This window comes from Myripristis murdjan, chromosome 24 (assembly GCF_902150065.1).
Source record: "Myripristis murdjan chromosome 24, fMyrMur1.1, whole genome shotgun sequence".
NCBI lineage: Eukaryota > Metazoa > Chordata > Actinopteri > Holocentriformes > Holocentridae > Myripristis > Myripristis murdjan.
Window position 1 is genome coordinate 6,247,510 of NC_044003.1, and position 15,088 is coordinate 6,262,597.

Genomic DNA, 15,088 nt, shown 5'->3' on the forward strand with positions numbered 1-15,088 from the left:
AGACACCTTCTGTAATGGCTGAACTCTGGCTGACATGCGAGTGGAATCAAGCGTCAGCGGCCACCGGCATCCAGCGTTTACCCACAACCGCCGCGCACTCACCAGCACTTTGTGACCTGATTAGGCCCGGCTTTACCCAGGCTGCCACTTGAGCAACGTCTCATTCTGGCGGGCGCGTCATCTACGGAGCAAATTTACACCCAGTGGCTAAAATCATAAAGGACGCCGAGCGGATAAGTGATGTGGAAAAATCGGAGGAAAAAAATCAAATCTTTAGTGCTCGAGAGAAAAGGCCAGCAGGCTGTCAAATGAAAGGGGGTAAAAACAATTATCACTGTTTTCCTCGCAACATTTGGAGAGTCTGACAACACTTACATGCAGACAGTGGGTGCAGGAAAACCAGTGGAAACCAAAATGAAAAGCAGCTGTCAGCTGACCACTGCATGCTCTTTACAGAGTTTGGAGAAGCAGCTTTGGCTTGCGTGAACCTCGGACTTGGGAAACTTTCGTTGTGCTGTGGTCATTTGTCGTTTTATTTGTGCACAACCCCCGAGAAGCATTTCGGCTGTAAAAATCTTCCACCGCTGCTGGGGTTAACATTCTGTTCTGTTTTATTTTGTTATTTTCCATTTTGTTCTGCTGTGTTATTCCTACCTATTCTGTCCCAGTTAATTGTTTCTCGGCGAGGTAAAAAGGGCAGGAGACTCTGTGCTCTAACGTGGCCGGGGAAATGAAGAATGCTGGAGTTTGTGTGTCCAGTCTCGGTGACTTTACCAGAACGAGACTGCAAGGCATGAACAATAGCAACCATCCAGACACATACACACACACACACACACACACACACTCACTCACACACTCACACACACACAAGAAGGCACATAAAACAGACCATCAATATTTACAGAGGATATGGCTCCACACACATACACAAATGGCCAGTTTTGACATTAAACATCACAGTATTTAAAAAAGAAAACGCCCAAACATTTAGCAACCTATTTTTTTTTTTTAAACAGAACTATACATTTTTTTTTCCCTCTGACCTCACTCATCACCTTGTGTTGATCCTTTTCTGACCTCTGTATTTTTTCTCTGCTCCCTTTCGTGTCCTCTAAGCCAGGTCTCTAGACGGATATGATGATGTGGGACTTTTATCCATTTACTGTACATTTCTTCATTATATTAACTTTATCTCTTGGTTTAAAGCAGTTGTTTGGTTTGAGAAAAAAAAAGCATCTTTAAACAGGCAGCTTTAACTTATACTTCTACACAAAGCACTGAGTTAATGTTTCTAGTCCAAATTGACCCATATAAAGTACAGTGGCAGCAATTGTAAAAGTCGCCCTTCATGCATTTGCACTGCAAGTGTCCTGCGTTAAAACCATATACAACGGTAGCCATTGTCAAAGTCCCCTTTCATGCATTTTGTTGCCTAGCCATGCTACGTAAGAACATTTGGACAGTTGTATTCTTGCACAATGAGCAATTAAACCAAATTAGTAAAATGTTAAAGGGGCATCTCTAAACCCTTCCTTGGCATTTCTGCTGTTTGGGAAAAGAAGGAAACTTGAATATTCCCCCAAAACTGATCTTGGCAGGATATAGCAATTCCATTGCATGGAAGTAAAAACCAGGACTTTGGATAATGGTTACATCGATATATTGTTTTGGTTATGCAATGGACTTTCTGCAACCCGTGGTGGGGAACGCAACAGGGTTTCTGATCCGGAGCTCCAGGGACAAGGGAGAGCAAAGTCAAGGAAGGGGACAGATGGTTCCAGAACGAAAGCGAAGGTTTCTTAAACTTCATTCTGCCAGTGGTGGTCAAAAAAAAAAAAGGTCAGCAAGCTGTCAAATGAAGAGGAAACATACAGTTATCACTCGGGCGGAGGAGGATTCAAGAGCTTTTGGCGGCAGTTTTGCGGGTCCTAAAACGTCACGGGGTAAATCCAAGAACGCCGTGGACGGTTCCGAGAAGATGCCCTTGCGTTCTCGAACCTTTCTATGTGGCTGAAGCTGCCAGTGAGGTGAAGGAGGAGGAGGAGGAGGGTTTTTAACGACAGTCAGTTTCAGAGCTTTCAGAGCTTCGCGGGCTTCTAGAAACCCCAAGAACGCCGAGGGAGGGAGGGAGGACGGGGGTTCGGCGTTTCTAGAACTTGGTGCTGTGGCTGAAGCTGTCGGACATGATGATGTTCTTGTAGAAGTTGTCGGAGCGCGTGGAGCAGTAACCTTTGACCTTGTCGATCATCTGGCTGACGGGCAGGATGGACGAGGACGAGGACGAGGAGTTGGGCTCCGCCTCCGAGGAGGAGGAGGACGAGGAGACGCACTTGGGGCTGGTCTGGTTGGAGTAGCATTTACCTGCATCCAGGAGGCAGAGAAACAGGACGATTAGCCGTTCATATGGCATTGATGAATGATCAAAATGGCAAGACAGGAATGATTGATTAGCGATAAACCCGATATTAATTTTGGCTGTCCGTGATGCTGAAAAAGCTGCAAAATACCTTATTAATGAACATTTTAGTAACAGCATTACAACAAGCTTAGTAATATCACAAAAGCATTATTATACATTTAATTCAGATGGTATGTTATAGAACAAATTCTAAAGCTTTATTCACCAGAACAGTTAATAATTTCATAAAATATTACAAGGTTTAACTTGCAGTTACCTAAACATTATATAATTTATTTCAAATAATAGCAAGAACATGGGAATGTGAATTGAAAGAGTGAGAACAAAACGGATCGAGCATACACAAAATTATTCCGCATTTGTGTGCGTAAAGGAGACCAGCGATGTGCACTAATATCTGGCACTAATCGTTTAAAAATTAATTTAAATTTAAGGCCTTCCCGGTTGCTTTGAGACAAAAAAATACACCACCAACACAAATAGTGCATGCTCTTAAGGAAACAATCGAATTGAGTTGGATATTTTTGCTGTCAGTGGACGTGAAAGTCAGAAACACACACACGGTCACGTAATGTTTTATCTAAAATGAGGAAAAACACCAAAATTGGGAGTTTTCGGGGTCCTGTGACGTCCTCCCGGGCCCCAGCAGAAAGTCGAGTTTTCTCTGCGGAGACGTTGGTCGGATTTGTTTGGTGGCATAATCCACGTTTGGAACATGAGATTGTGTGACGCTCGGACAGCACAGGTTCACAGAGACGGACAGACGGGGTGGTCCGAGCAGAACTAATTAGGATTAAACTTGTGATGGACATGTTAGCGCCGGTGTGACTGTTCGTTCTGGAGAAGCGGGTTAGGGCCTCTACGTGATGAACTCTCAGGGCAGTTTTCCCCCGTCCCGCTTCACAAACAGGTTTTAAGAGTGGAAAAAAATGACTTGGCTGATGCCTCTGACCTCGACTCGTTACACAATTTCAAAGAGCTACTCTGCACTGCGCTCACCATGACGCTGGTCGCTCATAATGGAAGTGAAGATAGAAACAGGACATACAAAAAAATTACGTGGCACAAAATCATCCCTTCAAGGTAACCTGGAGACTTAGACGACCAATGACCCCGGTGCATTTCCATCTTTCCACATCGACACATACGTCACCTGAAGTTGCAGTCTGAGTGAAGTGCTTTGAATGCTTTTGCTGGCTAGTAGTCCAGTCATTTTAGGCCAAAATTGGGGTCAACCTAGGACAAATTGTAAGAGAAGCAAACTCAACTGATTTTGTATCCTCAGTTTGTCCTGAGTGAGGGGAAAAAAGTCCCAAGAAATCCCATTGGTGGAAAGTTTTGAAAATCACCTATTTATGACCACATATTACCAAAAAACACTGTTTTTAACACACAGGGAAAGGGGTTCAAAATTTTACTTTCAGATATCACTATAAAAATTCACAAGTTGATTACACACACAAAGACAAGAAAAAAAGTCAATTACAAGTTCTTTGAATTATTCTGTTTACACATGCATATCACAAATCATTATCTGATTTGATATGCGCTAATTAGAATAAATGCCAGAACAGATATTTAAACAGTGAATTAAAAGGTCACTATATATATAGTAACCTTGAATTAAAAGGTTACTATATAACAGTGAATTAAAAGGTTACTATACGTATAGTAACCTTTGAATTCACTGTTTAAATATCTGTTCTGACATTTATTCGTTATATTCCTTATTAGCGCATATCAAATCAGATAATGTGTGATATGCATGTGTAAACAGAATAATTCAAAGAACTTGTAATTGACTTTGTAATTGACTTTTTTTCTTGTCTTTGTGTGTGTAATCAACTTGTGTATTTTTATAGTGATATCTGAAAGTAAAATTTTGAACTCCTTTCCCCTGTGTGTTAAAAACAGTGTTTTTTGATAATATGTGGTCATATAGAGGTGACTTTCCACCAATGGGATTTCTTGGGACTTTTTTTCCCCTCACTCAGGACAAACTGAGGATACAAAATCAGTTGAGTTTGCTTCTCTTGCATTTTGTCCTAGGTTTTTTTTTCATAAAATGACTGGACTATATAGTGTTTGGACCTTTTTTATTGAGAGAACGTTGCACTTTATAACCCCTGTACGAAACTCAATTCAAGGTTGCACCTCTGTCTCGGGTTGTTTGACAGCAGTTTTCTCCACAAGCTGTAACTACGGAAATTTTGATGCCAGAGGCAGAGCTGCCTCAGGGGTGAGCATCCCTGATCCTTCCACAACAATGGCTCAGTCAGCGCTCGCTCAGTGCAGAGTGATTTTGTTGCTTATCGCTGGCCTCGATCTCTATTCCTTTATCTCCGTATAAGAGGAGCCCGGGGTGGCCTACGACCTCGGGCAGCGTATCTGGATCTCTTGACCAAATATCTGCTTGTTGTCTGATGTTTGTTGTTATGCCAAGTGGGGTCATTGGTTTGGCAACCTTGCAATTCCACTGAGTTTTAGAGCCAGAGGATAATACCACCAGGCCAGGCCAAGCCAAGCCAGGTCATGTTGAGGCTTCATACCAGCAGCCTCATTTATAAAAACATATTTGGATTTCATTTGGATTTCATTTTCTACTTGATCCTTAGATCAGTTTTCAAACTGTGTGCATACCTGATTTAGACAAAACAACTTTGAACCGTGTTATGCTTGGATGTTACCATGTTGCGGTGTGTGTGTGTGTGTGTGTGTGCACGTTGGAGGCTCTCAGCTATTGTAATGAATTAGTGGAAGCAGCGTTTTGACCGGGTTTTACTCCTGAGAACAGTTTGGGTAGCGTGTCGAAAGAGAGGTGGCACGCACAACAATTACTACGCAATGTCTGGGACACAAAGCTTTCATGGCAAACTTAATTATTCAGCTAAAGTGTCCAATAAAAACAATAGTTAAAACTCAGGCCTGATCTGTTGCGAAACAGATCCTCAAAATCCGGTGGAAAAACTGTAATTGACTGCGCCTGGTGAATATCCTGTGTCCCAGTGGACTAAATCCCTCTGACACTCTTGGCAGCCAATTGGCAAAGACACTACATCACAAACCAATGGATATATAACATCCATACGTTAAACAAAGCCTGTAAAGCCATTTGAGACGGCAGGCAGTGATTTTGGGCTCTAAATAAACACCATATAGCAGTGGAGTTTAAAAGAAAATCACCAGAGAGTGGGCAACAGACATAATGAGACAAACTAATTTAATTTGTGACACAAGTTATTTTAAGACTGTTTTTTTTCCCTATGAAGTTCGAGTAAAATGTTTGCACAAGCGGATAAAAAAAAGAACATATTTCAATATTAGCCTGGCTTTATGTAATAAGAAAACTTTGACACTCAATAAATCTGAACATCTGAGAGTGCAAATGGAAAACCCCGACTCTGGAGCTCCACCTCAAAGCAAACACTGTGAACGTGCAGAAATGATTCAGGGACTGTGAAACCTATGGATTTTTCTTTTTTTTTTTTTCTTGGTGGTTTTTCTTTCTTTATTTCTTTAGCAAAACAGCGGGAGTTAGGCAACACTTTTCTCTCTTTCTTTCTTCTAATTGTCTCATTTCTTGTCACTTACAATGACAGAGATGGGACACAAAGCTTCACGGTAATGCTACTGAATGTTTTCGATAAGAAAAGACTGGTAGTTAACACTCGAGCCCAGCAGCTGTGAGAGATTTGTTCAAATCTTTGGTCCCCTCAGATCGGAGACTGAGCGGCGGTCCACTGCTCGTCTTTGGCTCCCACCATTTCTACGTCTGTCCATTACATACATTTCTGATCCTCTGCTGCCAGTTTTGAACGAAACTTGGGGGAATAATCAATTGATTTTGACTCTGGCATCTGGCCAGGGTCCAAAATGAGCACCAGTTAATCAAACTGGGGGGTAAATTGGGGTCCCCATCCAGGAAATTATTTGGTATTACAGGGCAGGGCCAGGTTTACATCGCGGTGTTTTTTATGTATACTGGCAGATACTAATGTGACCCTCATCGTCCACTGTACCTATCGAATCAAATCAAATCAAATCAAATCAAATCAGAGCTGCTTAATGCTATTTGCACTTTCTACACCATGTCTATGTTTTTGCTGTAGGAAACATTTGCATCACATGCTATCAGAGACGTGGCCACACATTTCCAGCATCAAGTCACCAAAAAGAAAACTTGAAAGTGAAGAGAAAAGTTACAGAGTTCTTGAAAAGGCGTCGTCTGACCAACGCAGGAGCCCTAAAATATGACGCTCAGAAGCACAGTAGGGAAATAATGCATGATGCAGTTTTATGGCTGGTAAAGTTTCTCAGTTTTCTTGCCATTGACAGACGAGCCAAAAAGTTAATTTTGCACCCAAGTTCTGATCCGTCGATCCAAGCCTGATGGACGCACAACAGCACCACCACCAGGCCGACGGAGCCCTAACTTTTACACTTAATATCTCCGACACTGCTGGGTCAAATCTGGTGAACCTTTAGGGAAAGATGTGTTTTTGCTGTTGTTTTGTGTGTCATGTCCAGTAAGCACAAAATGAAACTGAATGGCACACCACAGCACCACCAACAGAAACCCTTGAAGAAGCTTAGGGACATAACACATGTAAAACTTCGCCTTAATGTGTGGTGAGGGTGGAGGGGGGTAACAAGGTTCATCCACCACTGGTGAGTCCAGACGACAGTGGCTGGGGATCACTCTTTCATGCCACTGATGAGAAAAATGCTGGAATGCTGAAATGTTCGACGTAAACTAACAGAACACCAGCTCAAAATGTCCGATAAGTGCAGCTTCAATCCAAAAACATCTGCATTAAAAAACCCATTCTGGTAGATCCCTCATGATAAACGTATGCCGTTCCCTCTCTTTCTGTCAACAAGAATCACAGTTTTTATATGAATTCAGTCGGCGCTTTATCTCTCAAATACGCCGTAAAGCCGGGTATTCAGCCTTTCAGTGAAACACGAGCAGATTTGATGAGTAATAAAATAATTGGTGCTGCGATATAAAATCGGAGCGGGGATTTCAGAGCGAAAGCCGCTGAAAAAAAAAAAAAAACGGTTTGGCAGAAGACAGTGAAAGGATTTACTACACGGTAGATTGTCTTCCTCTCCCCCGGATTCAGTGCAGTTTTACATTGTGTGTAATACTCTGTAAATTATCTATTGAGATAACTTATGACTGTAAAAAGCTCCATGCTCAGTACTTGTAGAAAACAGCCAAAGCTAAAAAGGGCTTCATTCCAAACTTGTAAATACATATATAAGTAACTGAGAATGGAACAGGTTAAGAATTTATTTGCATTAAATATATTGTGTTTGATAAATATTTTTAGGTGGTAGCTATTTTAATAATGAATGCTTTTGTACTGTATGCACAAGACTAGAATAACAAAGTCAACAGGGGGCTAATTTGTGATTTATTTGCACCAATTAAAACAGGATTTTCAACTCTGACAATAACATGTTCTTAAAAAGCTGTGACTAAACAATTAGCATATTTTATAATAGTGAATTGGTTACTTTTTTTTTTTTTTTTTTTTTTTTTTTTTGGTTTTGGTCACACCATTCCTTGTTTTCTGCTGCTCCAGGTCATACTGGAAAAAAGATGACTGGGAAAAGTCTGAAAGTACTGGTTACGTTTTGCTCGTTGCAATTCCCACATTCAAATTCGTTTGTAATTTTTAACTTAAAATCAGCCATAAACAAACTGTATTTCTCATTTTTACTGAGTAAATATACCTGAGGAATCGGTGAATGTGCTGCCATGTTTGCTGCTTGAGTCGACACGCCTTTGCAGTTTGTGACGCCAGGTGGGGGATAACCGCAAAAGTGCACACATCCAACCTCCTGACTACCGCCGGCGGGTTCAGGCGAATGGGTTTTCCAAGTCCGCATTTACAGAACACCCGATGTCACTTGAACGCAGCATCAGAGTACTTGTGTGGTCTGTTTGCACACTCTCTCTCATGCTGGTTACAAAGCCATATCTAAAACCGCAACGTATGTAAGTTTCTGCCAATTGGTAATCAGAATTTGGATGCAGGAAGGTCCCAGTGCATGGTGGCTGATTATTGTGTTGAAAAAATACTGGTCATGGCTTTTAGGGGTTCAAATGCTTGGGTTTGCTTTAATCCCTAAGTGGGTACTCTTACCAGTGAATTGTAAGTTTTGAGCACAATTAATCGTCGTGATGGCGGTAATTAGAAAAACAAGACAGTCTTTGGTTGAAAATATCCGCTCTGTCCACTGGATTTAACTGGTGGAAACTGAGCCAAAGCAATCAAACAAAACTGCTAAACGACTTGGGCCAAGTGAGGCACATCTTAACGTTTGCCGGCCCCCTTTTTTTTTGTGATCAAACACACGTTTTTATGTGATCCCGCAAAAAAACAGGCAAGACTTTGGTGTTTCTCAGAATCCTGCTGTTCTTGCCGAGGTGGTTCCACCCCATAAAAAATAAAAGCTCATAATCACTGTATTTTGTCATCCTTGATGTATGTGCCTAATTAAAATAAAACCGGAATCATGTTTTCATGCTCAACATATTCCCTTGTTTCCAACAAAACGGCCTCCCACCGGTGTCCCCGCGAGGCGCAGGGATGTGCATGAGCCTCGGGGTCCAGAGACAGTTGCTTGCTGGCACGGGCTGCAATCACGAATTTGTTAATTTCCTTGTGCAGGATCCGCCTTTGCTTTGTACACTCTGACAGCGCTGATTATGCCCTTGGCTCTGTGAAGTAATCACCGCTGGCTCTGTCCAGTAATTTGGAGTACTGAAACACCCTATGAGGTCAAACTAGTATATTTGGTTTTGTTCCCGTATCCCTCCTTGAAAATACACACAAATATTGTTTTTCATCCGAGCGCAGGGAGGATCATCTGCTCTCAGACATCTGGAAACTATAGAAAGACATAAACCTCACACAGATATACACTCTCTTTACAGTGGTGGCCTGCCTCGGAGAGAGGAGAGAGGAGGGAGAGCTCAACATGTACGGGCTGCAAAGAAGACGCAGGCCGATGTTTAACATGTTGAACATTTCCTTCGGAAGCCATGCGATAAGATAAAACCCCTTCCCCCCTTGTGCTAGAGTACATATCCTGACAATTTCCTGTCATGACAGCAGACTCCATGTGCGATGTGAACCTTCAGAGCTGCAAAAAAAGTGACCCTGACTTTCACTACCTTTTTCATTCCAGTGTACTGTGTTTCATACATAAAGTTCACTACTAAAGTTTTCTACAACTGTTTACAGAGAGTGTGGCGTCATCATCCTCAGATGCAGAAACCAGCATTTTATCGTTTGCTTCGGCATTGATCCTGATATGAATTTATATCCTGATACAGCGGCCAACGGGACAATCGTGAATGGATTTGAAGAAGCTAAAATAATGTCGCTTTTCTGAAACGGGAAGCTTGGTGCGTATTCTCTTTCGTTCTCCTGAAAAAAAAAAAAAAAAAAAGGTTTGTAAACCAACGATTAAATCAGCAGAAGTGCTCCGCTTGGAACAGAACTACAGTTGTCCCTCGCTATAACGCGGTTCACCTTTCGCGGCCTCGCAGTTTCGCGGATTTTTTTTAGTGCAATTTTGCATGCTTTTTTTTTTTTACTGGACTTATTTTTCTACGAAGGTTTGAACTTTGAGAGTTTAAACAAGAGAGGAAAGTGAGAAAATGTTAATGCCTGTCTGAGAAAAGTGTATAAAGTGTGTAGTGAGGGGTTTTACAGCCTTAAAACATCTAGAATAATTGTAAAAAATAAAGCTGACTACTTCGCAGATTTCGCCTATTGCGGGTTATTTTTAGAACGTAACTCCCGCGATTAACGAGGGACCACTGTACTTTCAAACTGTACTCCTCCGCGCTGTAGCTAGATCCAGCCGGCACAGTCCAAGTCCCAGAAAAACCCAACTGTCTCAGCCAATATAACTTTCTGAGACTGGTAGAAGTAGACGCTGATCTTCCTGTTTCGGAAATGTAATGTTATCCTAGTATTTCAAAGTCATTTAAAACTACCCCGGTGACAGATTTTGTAGCTGAGCAGGAGCCTGCAGCACATCAATGTTTGGATCAATATTTAGATCATCTCTAAATGTGGCCTTGGTTCCAAAATAGGAAACTTGTGCTTTTAAGAACTCTCTGTAAATGCAAAGCGTGCAAACATAATTAGACTTTGTTTACACTGTGCTGCTGCACTCCTGTGACTGCAACATGCATGAGGGATAGCACTAACACACGATTATTGTGTGCTCGCACTTTTTCATAGGCTAGAAAGGTGTTAAGACTATTAAAATGGGTGAAAGCTCAACGATAAAATTGGTTACAACCTTGGATGCTTTTTCTGGTATTGTTTTCCATTCATATGGGCCAACACACACACACACACACACACACACACACACACACAAGCACACTGAGGGTGGAGCCGTGCAAGCCTCCGACTCTGTGAGGTCTAACAAGTGAAGCCCACCCAAAGCTGCCACTGAAATCCAACAAGATGAGCGTTTGATTGCTTGGCGGCGGTGGAAGAAGCTCTTTACATCATCGCTCTGGAGAAAACTCTGCCCAAACTCTCTCACTGTCACCTTGGCAACATGCTCGGGTCACTCAAAGTCAGGACAATTTTAGTTTTTATTACCTCAGCTGACACGTTTTCAGCCCTTTTTTCCGTTAGTTAGCAAGATCTCAAACATTCCCAAGTGGACCCGACTCAAATCTGGAGTCCTCGGCCCACAAGTTCAGCCGTTTGGCTTCTGGTGGTGATCTGGATCGGGGATTCCCACCACCGGACAATAAGCACTTTGAAGCCAGAACATTAGGCCACTGTTAAAGTTTAAGATATTTAAGACTTCTCAGTTGGTTGGTAAAACATCTTTGCCTTCACGTGCATGTCATCGCTGGTGGAACTCCTTCCAACACACTTTTCAAGACCATATCCAGATCTATTCCTGCTGCTATAACGCGTCTCGGTCAAATTCATTCTCCTTAACAGCTGTGAAAATTACTGCTTTGGACAAGAAAACCAACTTTATGCCACATCTAAAAATCCACCAGGCACTTTCGCATGTTAAGTGGCCAGAAATATATTTTTAATAGGGTCAGAGTAGCTCAAACAATGGGTTCCTTAGCTGCTAAAGAGGCCACTAGAGCACACAAACATGCCAACCACAGTCAAATACATCAAATTCTGGCTGGTGGCTGATAGTAATTTTCCAGCCTGATCTAAGATCCTGCATCCTCATCATGTGTGGTTTTTTTTTTTTTTGGGAAGAACGCTGCATATGGCTTGAATCAGCGTAACGCTCTCTGGATCCCTGGGTAAACACTCATGCCTCGAAGATGACACCGCGATGTTGGAACGCATCATCCGCATTAGGAAACACACTCATCGGCCTGCTTTGCACCTGTTACAGATGACTGCATGCATTCGAAGACAATGGATTCCATAGAAGTGTTTTTCTGCGTGGTGTGTGTGTGTGTGTGGGTGAGTGTGTGTGTGTGTGTGTGTGAGTGGGGGGGGGGGGCCTGGCGATGAGTGAGGCCATAGCATAGATTTACAGGCTCCATCGCTGCAACAGCCAGTCTCAGACCGTAAACAGCCATGTGTCATGTTTAAGGCTGAGTTCACGCTGAGTTTTTCCCTCACATGTGACACAGATCTGATGTTTGTTTAATTCACTTGAACAGCTAAAAGCTGCATCCAGTTGCTCTTTTTCTTTCTTTTTTTTTTTCTCCAGTTCCAACTGGACTGCATGAATACGAGGCACAGCATCGGGCTCCAAAGCATGTGACCTACATCTGACTTTCACTCAAACTGAAATTTACAGGCACTGCTATGGCAATAAGGAGATTCTGGGTCATCCACCTGAGACATTTTATCATATCTTTCTCAAGGCAGCTCGGCTGATAATGAGAGACAAAGGAAAGAAAGATAAACGGCCAATTTGATCGGGAACTTGATCGGTCGGAAGTTGAAAGCACCAAATCAGATGTGACATCTTTTATTATTTTTTTATTCTGAGCACGTGTCTTGAGGACGGTGGATATGGGTTACTTCCTGGAACCGAAATGAACAGTCAAGCATAGGAATCAGATGTCAGCAGCATGGAAGCCAGCTGTGTGAACACAGTCAAAGCATCCTCAAGGAAGACACTCAGCTCCAACCAGCTGGGACACCAGGGACTCAGGGTCTTGCTCAAAGACACTTCAGCAGGATGGGTGACTATTAAAAGTTACACATCACTCAAAAATCACTCACACAAAACAATGGGAGGGGTGTACACTGCAAAAACGCAAATCTTACCAAGATTATTTGTCTTATTTCAAGTCAAAAATGTCTTATTTCTAGTCAAAATATCTCATTACACTTAAAATAAGACATGATCAGCTCAGAAGTAACTTGTTTTTAGACAATTTTCACTTGTTTCAAGTGAAAATTTGCTTGAAACAAGTGAAAATTTGCTTGTTTCATTGGCAAAATTGCCAGTGGAAAAAGTGAAAATTCACCTGAAATAAGTGAAAATTAGCTAGAAACAAGAAACAAATTTTGCCAATGAACAAGCAAATTTCACTTGAAACAAGAGACAATTGTTCTAAAAACAAGTTACTTCTGAGGTGATCATGTCTTATTTTAAGTGTAATGAGATATTTTGACTAGAAATAAGACATTTTTGACTTGAAATAAGACAAATAGTCTTGGTAAGATTTTGAGTTTTTGCAGTGTAATTAAGGGTGAAAGGGATGGAAAACTAATGTAAAGGTCCATGAAACGAGTTAGTTTCTTTAAAATACCCTTCAAGATATTTTAAAATGGATTTAAAGGGCCCAAGGTGCATGGAAAGAAAAGCCAGTTTCACCAAGCTCTGTCTGAAAGACTCTGACTGGAGGATCTAGAGTTGTAATCGCTTGCAGAATAAAATACAGACATCCAACAAGGCCTTCAGATCTGTGTGGTCCAACGAGTGAATCTCACACGAACCTGCCACAGAAACCAAACAAGCTGCGCGGCAACATTCAGCAGCACCGACAGGCAACTTCCCCGAGGCGTCCACGGGGGGAAGGAGCTTGCCGACTGTCTCGTCAGCAGCCATAAACTGCCTGGTTTTGCTCCGGTAGTTAGGAAAAAAAAAAACAAAACAAAAAAAAAACACTGCGGGGTGAATTCACAAAGGGATTGCGTGGCTTTGGCAGCCGCTAAAACATGATGAAAAGAACCAAAAACCGGCCGCTCTCCATGCAGATGAGCCTCACTGCAAAAACAGTCCAATTCATAAAGACCAACAATAACAGCCACATACAATTCCAGTGGAATTATCATCTTCAGAGTGAATATTTTGAGGGAGAATATTGCTTTTTGATTTATCCGAGACCGAAATCACTCACAGTTACAGGTTGCCGCATCATGCAATCCTTGCTAAAGTCTAACTGATGATATCAAGGATGACACTGAGCCTGCCTGCTGTGATCTTGGCACGTGGATAATTGCAATCAGACGCAAAACGAGGGCATGTTCCGCTCCGCTGTAAAAATTTATGGACGTGTTTGCGCTGTAATATAATTAGCACTCTATCTTTTGCGAATCGGACCTCGAGACGGAGCAGATAGCAGGTGATGCGCAATGCGTGGTGCTATCAGAGGCTGCGATCCATTGTTTTGCGAGTGTTTGATTGCATGGCTCAGTCTGCAGTGCTGTGAGGCCGCCAGCCAAGACAAGAGGACGAAGCCGTTTAGATCATCGCTTTGGAGAAAACCTGCGCACACCCAGGGAGAAACACAGAGAGGACCTCCGCCTCCAAGTTCTCTCACTTCCACCTGGGTAATACGATCAGGCTGGTCAATGTGAAAACAATTAGTTTTTATTTCCTTAGCATGCAAAGTCAGGAGGCTGTACTTGCAGCTCTGACTGGCTGTTAGCAAGAAATCTCAACAAGGTCCGAGTGGATCTGGTTGAAAGCCGATGGACAGAAATTTGGAAAAAACAGTTACTGACACGAGCGCTGGCTGATTAGATACCGATGCTGATCCACAGCCAAAATTCGCTGGACAGTCTTTAGTTTTGGGTTATAACTATTATGCTGCATTCACATGCTGGTGTGAGGGTCAGAATTACAAGTGCTGTAAGGAAGATTTCATATCCTGTCATGCATTTCTACCTCAGTTTTATATTTCTCACTTTATATCTTCCTTAGTCACATCTATTTCTACATATTTCTATTTTGTTTTTCTATATTCCTTTTTAGAATGTTTATATTGCTTTTTGCTATTTATTATCTGTTTATACTGTTTATAATGTAAATCATGCTTCATATCTTGCTATCCACTTTGCTGCTGTAATGCGTGAAATTTCCCCACCGTGGGACTAATAAAGGAATATCTTATCTTATCTTATCTTATCTTATCGCTGCCTATCATTCTGCCAAGTCCCGCTTAATATAAGCTTATTCATTTTTGTCCTTTATTTTCTATGGTTACAGAACCACATAATCAGAAAACCATGTTCCCTGTCTGAAATTAGGAGGAAAGTTTGCAGTAAAGTTCACTGAAGACAAATCCATCTCATGTTTCTTGACGCCCCCGCGGCGACGGCACTAACTGACCGGCAAACAAACAAGGCAACCGCAAATCACCTTGTTTGATTTAACAACTGCAAACGTCCAACATGA

General features: G+C 42.0%; 1 protein-coding gene across 1 annotated transcript in view; it reads right to left on the reverse strand.

Moving 5' to 3' along the window:
• Window positions 1-1,743: 1,743 nt before the first annotated feature.
• adgrg6 (adhesion G protein-coupled receptor G6) overlaps window positions 1,744-15,088 on the reverse strand; it is an 84,439-nt gene continuing 71,094 nt past the window's right edge. Inside the window, exon 29 of the mRNA XM_030047822.1 lies at window positions 1,744-2,364. Within this exon, the coding sequence (XP_029903682.1) occupies window positions 2,153-2,364 (212 nt within the window). The 3' untranslated portion in view covers window positions 1,744-2,152. The remainder of the gene's footprint in view (window positions 2,365-15,088) is intronic.